Source organism: Phragmites australis, chromosome 18 (genome assembly GCF_958298935.1).
Source record: "Phragmites australis chromosome 18, lpPhrAust1.1, whole genome shotgun sequence".
Taxonomy (NCBI): domain Eukaryota; kingdom Viridiplantae; phylum Streptophyta; class Magnoliopsida; order Poales; family Poaceae; genus Phragmites; species Phragmites australis.
In genome coordinates, this window is record NC_084938.1 from 14,452,647 (window position 1) to 14,458,701 (window position 6,055).

General features: G+C 38.9%; 1 protein-coding gene across 1 annotated transcript; it reads right to left on the reverse strand.

The window, feature by feature from the left end:
* Nucleotides 1–4,265: 4,265 nt before the first annotated feature.
* Nucleotides 4,266–5,481, reverse strand: LOC133898556 (two-component response regulator ORR12-like). Its single transcript, XM_062339265.1, has 5 exons — nucleotides 5,334–5,481; nucleotides 4,864–4,910; nucleotides 4,690–4,744; nucleotides 4,436–4,526; nucleotides 4,266–4,347 (listed from the first exon to the last, which is right to left on the reverse strand). Exons 1-5 carry the CDS (start codon nucleotides 5,479–5,481, stop codon nucleotides 4,266–4,268), a joined length of 423 nt encoding a protein of 140 aa, XP_062195249.1.
* Between the last annotated feature and the right edge of the window lie 574 nt (nucleotides 5,482–6,055).

Consider the following 6,055-nt stretch of genomic DNA (forward strand, 5'->3'; position numbering starts at 1 on the left):
GAGCTACACAATGGTCTAAGCAGATGAGGTAGTTGACCAGTACCATCATGTTGAGGTGGACTACCCCACAGAGGAGGGGGTGAACACCATAGGAGAGAATAAGCACACATTCATCGCGTGGGAGAAGGCCAACATAGTGTTTGCACCATGGATGGGTCCCGAGAACCTATACTCTCCATGACACCCCTGGCCGCCGTCGCCTCATGGATCTCCCTCTCATCAGCAATCTCCTAGAAGAAGTCCACCTCCTCAGCCATAGCCTCGAAGAAGTCCACCGCTCAAGAAGACAGCACCATTAAGAAGCTAGCCATCAGCTCAGAAAACATGATCAGGTTCCACAGCATCCAAGCAGATGACATCATCTAAGAAGTCGGTTCCATCTAAGGTGGAGAAACCTAAGGATGTCTATTCACTCACTACTGAGGAAAACAAAAGTATTGTGGATGTCAGTGTCACTGCTCATTTCCATCCTCCACCACCTCCACCGAAGCCTGTTGTGCCTGAAGATACCATGAATTTTTTCATGAATATAGCCAAAGCTAAACATGTAGGGGTGGCTTCAAGTAAGCTGTCGACTGACTACGAACGTCTCAGTAAGAAGCAGGCTAGGAGGAAATCAGGCCCAATCGTTTAGGAGGCTTCAAGCATTGGAGACTTTCTGGCTTCTTCTAGATTAACAGCAGAAGAACTAGCACTACTGACTGTGGGAGTGGATATATCAAAGTTGGATGTTATATGGCCATTGGGGTTGGGAAACCTTTGGTCAAAGCAGATATAGAAAAAAACCTTAAAACTCAAATGCGCTGATTATATCATTGGTACTTAGAGCAGTCCAGGCAGGGTATACAAGTGTTCCCCGTAAGGTACAGAGATGAATATTTCCTCAATGGGGATGACTACTTCTGAGTGAAGTTCAAGTACTTGTATGAAATGTACAAGGAAGATGCCCTACACATGGCCATAATCAGAGCGTGGACTCTATAAATGACTTATACATGTGGCCATAATCAGAGCGTGGACTCTGTAAGTGACTGATGCATATAATCTATGCTATATGATCTTGTACATTAAAATTGCATGGCTAACTTCTCTCTTTTATAGAATGAAGATTCAAGCATGCAGACAAGAATTAGATAATAGATTAGGATTCATCAATCCTGGGTTTGTCAACAAGAAAATTATACGGTCGAATTCAGATTTCACCGAGGATTACTTATTAAAGTGCCTGCTTCACCACCAACACAAGACCTTGGTACTCTTACCCTGCAACTTTGAGTACGTGTTTGTGTGCCAAGGTGTTCTCCTTTTATGGGAAACTTGATTCTAGTACTAATTTGCTATGGTGACATATCCCTGTAGTTTTCATTGGATCCTCCTTATTATCCACCCAAGCTTGAGCAAGATCGTTGTCTTAGACTCACAAAAGAGAGATAAGATGACTCACCAAGACCTCATTGACATGCTAAACAGGTAAACTCGATTATTTAATCTTTATGTCAATTGCACCTAAGTTTAATTGGTATTCATATTCACGTACAGGGTGTATACAAGATACTGCAAAAAGTGTTATGTACCGTCCATACAGGAAGCAATATGATGTAAAAATTGACTTTCTAGTATGCAGGGAATATTCATGACTTGCATTTCATACTGAATAAAAAGGTTCAATTCATTCCACTTTCGAATTTCCTCTTGAAGTGTGAGGCAGTCACCTGGCAATAATCTCTACAGGTTCTATGTTCTTACTTTCATTCACAGATTCAGCCCTAACAGAGACGTTGTCATGTTCAATGATCTTGAGGTACAAAATTACATATCAATTCATTCTTTTAAATTTCTATACGTGTTCAAGGAGTAATTCTTTTGATTCTTCAAACGCAGTGCTCCAAACAATGTACAGGTGCGTTACAACATGCAGAAATGCATGCCATTCAAGAACAGGTCACCGGGTTCTTCATGGAACATGTTATCAACCCAGCTGGCGAGTTTCATGAACCGATCGTGTCGTTGACACGTCAAAGATCTTCAAATGATTCGTACATTCTAGTAGAGAGTATGCAACAAGGAGGAAGGCTAATAGGGGGTCAGGCGACTTATATATCGTCAAATGGCACCATTTTAATGAAGGATATTAATTACTATGTATTAATAAAGGACATGAATTACTATGTCTTAGTGAAGGTGTATTTATTATTGATTTACATTAAATATGTGTCTCATTATATGTATGTTAGTGCACTTGGTCTAGAGGATCCTTCTATGGCCTTCCACCTGCTTTCGGAGTTGAAACCGTTGGATGACTCTTTAACAGAATGGCCTTCCAACGATGATACAAAGGAGGAGCCAGAAGCAACGGTCCGTAAGCGTGCCTAGGAGGAGGAGGATGAGAGGTTGGCCAGTCAGCTGTGCGTTGTAGAGGAGCAAGAAGCAGCGTCCCGTAAGCATGCCTCGGAGGAGGAGGACGAGAGGGTGGCCTGTCAGTGCGCTATGGATGAGCACGAGAGGGTGGCCCATCAGTGTGCTACGGAGGAGGCCGAAGGCTCAAGCCATAGTGACGTTCAGGTATCGGACTTCGATGTATTTGACACACCAGCGAGCCTGGAGCATGGTGACACTGCGGTCGATCAAGCATGCCCAGGGCCTCCACTGCACCACCATTGGTCCCCCTGCGTCTCCGGATGTACATGCGCCATCAGCCGTTTGTGTGGAGATGTGATCCTTATCACGGGAGAGGTAGAGGGATACTAGACTGGCTCAACTCGACTGACTTTTCAGGGGGTGACTTGTGAGAACTATTATATATATGTGTGTGTTTATCGATCCATATGACTTGTAACATGTGTTCACTCGAATATGACATGAATTACTATGTATTAATGAAGGTCCCTTTATTATTGATTTGCATTAAATATATGTCTCATTGTATGCATGTATTGAGAGGGAGAGAGACGAAGAGATTGAGGAGATAGAGAGAAGACAAAGAGAGGGAGCATAGGGAGGGAGGAGAGGTAAAACGCTGCCGGCTGAAGGCTTCAGCTGGCAGTGATGAATCCTTCACTGTCGGTCCCCCAAGCCAGCAGTGATAGTCGGAACATGTTATTAACCTAGCAGTGAAGGGGGTTTTGGAGCCGGCAGTGATGTGTTGTTCTGTAGTAGTGGCTGTCAAGATCATTTAGGCATTTTTATTTTAAAAGGATAATAAGTAGCATTTGTTAGAGTGTGATGTTTAATTTGGGGAACATGGTGAGTCTTGAGGAGAGAAGAGTAGAGCAGTGCATAGTGAAGTGGCTTATGGCAAAAGTTATGCTGGCCACCAAACAGTAAGCACGCATGGGCTTCCGCTAAAAGTGGCTTCCTATCCTCAATCAAAATAAGTCATCTTGTGGGCCATCCCAAATAAGGCATGTGTTTCCTATCCATCAATGAAACGCTGCAATTGATGTTCGCTAATAGTTGTTGCATCGAAGTAATATTTTTCATCTATGGAACAAACAGAATGAGTCTAAATCCCAAGGAGATGATTCGCAGATGACGCACTATATTTATAAATGGAATTATGTTGTATCCATCAAATTTCATCCACTTGGTAATCTGATGTTGTCTCTGAAGATTCAAAGAGAAACCACTCCTTGATTAATTTGCACAAAAATGTTGGGCTCTCTCTCTCTCTCTCTCTCTCTCTCTCTCTCTCTCTCTCTAGAGAACCTGGGAAAGATATATATGTTCAAACTATTGATTGATGGGTCCATGATATTCCGACAAAGAAAAAAATTGGTGATTTATGATATGTCCATAAGTGTGAGATGGTGAAAGAAAATTTTGGCGGAGTTATTCATGTGAATGACACAACCATAGCTTACCTCGAGTTTTGCATTCATTCTTCATTTACTAACTTCTCTTTTAGTTTAAATCAAGTTAGAAACCAAGGTTATGATGGAGGAAGTAACATTGTGGGTATTAGAACTGTGTATTATGAAATCCAGAAGCTCTATGTATTCTTACTAGTCAAGGATCTAGCTCACACAGAAACAACATTGGAGGATATCATATGGGTTCATAGAATGTACGATATGTTGGAACAACAAATTACTTATAGTTTGGGATGAGTATAACAACAATAAGCACTTTAAGAAGACAAAATACAACTCATGATATTGATGGAGACAGTAGATAGCCAAATATAAATAATGGTAAACAATTGAGTCGATGGATAATTTTATTATGGAAGTTCTATTTAATGTTCTTCACTGTGTTCATCTTGCCAATCATATGTAGCTCAAAATGCGAGGCACATCAGCAGCCTTGACAGGCTTCAAGATGTACTCCATCGGGTCTCCATCCAAGCACCTGCAAGACAAATGCATGATAGAATTTAAATACTTAAATAGTATACAAATAACTAAAAAATGATAAACTTGTTCTTCCTTTCACTCACATTTTGATCCTTTCTAGAATGTTATCAAAGGATACAATCACCACTGGGAGGTGCCTCAGCTTGGGTGATTTTTGAATGGAAACAAATGTAACTGCTATTAATTAATATAGTTTATAAATATTTAGAGACATTACAGTAAATTTATGATAGAAACATAATATACTCTGCAACTAAGAAGATTATAATTTTTCCCCAATGAAATAGATCTACCTTCACTTCCATAAGGAGACCATAGCCAGTCATATCTAGCATACAGTAATCTTCCATAAGGAGGCCATAGCCAGTCACAATCATCTTCACATCATGTTCCTATGTCCAAAGTTATAAAAGGACAAATAGATCAAGAATAGTAAATAAATCACTCAGTTGAAAAAGTAAGCTATTTCTAGTAAACAATATTCAGACAAACTATATAAAAGTATTTATACCGCATCCAAAACCTCCAAGGCCTGCTTGGGACCTTCCACATCAGTCACTAAAAAAGTCAAACAATGAATCAATTAGGTAACATCAATAGAAATGAGCAGAAACAAGGACTGGGAATGGAACTAAACGTTAGCTATATATATATCTATATATATATATATATATATATATATATATATATATAATATTTTCATGTGAAATATCGTAACATCATATAACTTTTTTTTATAGAATAAAAATATATTATTTATGCTCCAGTTCAAGTTGGACCTGAATCAAAACCAAAAATATGGTTAATCGTAGCATTACATAAGAATACAAGTGCTATACTATCCACCTTAAGTCACTGTAATGCGTGTATCAACATTCTTCATGGCGAAAAAATTTGCATAGTTGTTAAAAAAAGGGCAAAAAAAAGTTGAACTGCACATCATGAAGACTTTCTTGATGCTAAAAGTGAAGATTTACCCACCTTGTATGTTACAACGCTTTAAGGCCATGGAAACAACACAACGATCAACAAGGGAATCATCAACTATGAGAACATGAGGAGATGCATCAACCGTGACATTCTCCACACTAGTTCCTTTGGAATTATTTCCATCCTTAGAGGTCGACATTACAAACCTTCCATATATAGGTGTTTGGTGTTCCTATTACAATGATGTGTTGGATTAAGCAACTATAGACTACATTATATAGGAACATGCATCAATACTAATTATACACTGAAGATATGGAATCAATGAACAAAACCAAGATATGGCTCTCATATGTTGCAAAATGCCGAGTGTGCATATCTAACATAAATTGGGCACATGTATAGTAGGTAAAATATTTAGTTTTCCCTCTTTTGTTGATTCAACATAATATATAATAGATGCGTAAATTTATAGTTATGTTGTTCTTTAGGCCTTAGTATATCTACAGAGACCTATACTATTTTTATTAATATATAGCTTTCATTTTCATTAAATTATTCTAGCATATCAAGCAAGAAATAAATATGGTGCCACCCTTCACTAGCATGGTATAGGAGCTTTGTCAGATTAATTGGAAGTTGCGTCACTAGGGATGCCTCAACATACTAGTAGATGGTTATTGAAGAAAATGAATGCCTTGGGATAGGAATCTAAGGGTTATAAAATATTTGGCGTCACTAGGTGTAACAGCCCAAAATTTACTAATGTAAAA

Coding starts and splice junctions, on each gene's coding strand:
- LOC133898556 (XM_062339265.1), bottom strand. CDS start 5,481: ATGTCGACCTCTAAGGATGGAAATAATTCCAAAGGAACTAGTGTGGAG. Junction 4,911..5,333: donor AAAGCGTTGTAACATACAAG/GTGGGTAAATCT, acceptor TGACTTTTTTAG/TGACTGATGTGGAAGGTCCC. Junction 4,745..4,863: donor CCTTGGAGGTTTTGGATGCG/GTATAAATACTT, acceptor CTTTGGACATAG/GAACATGATGTGAAGATGAT.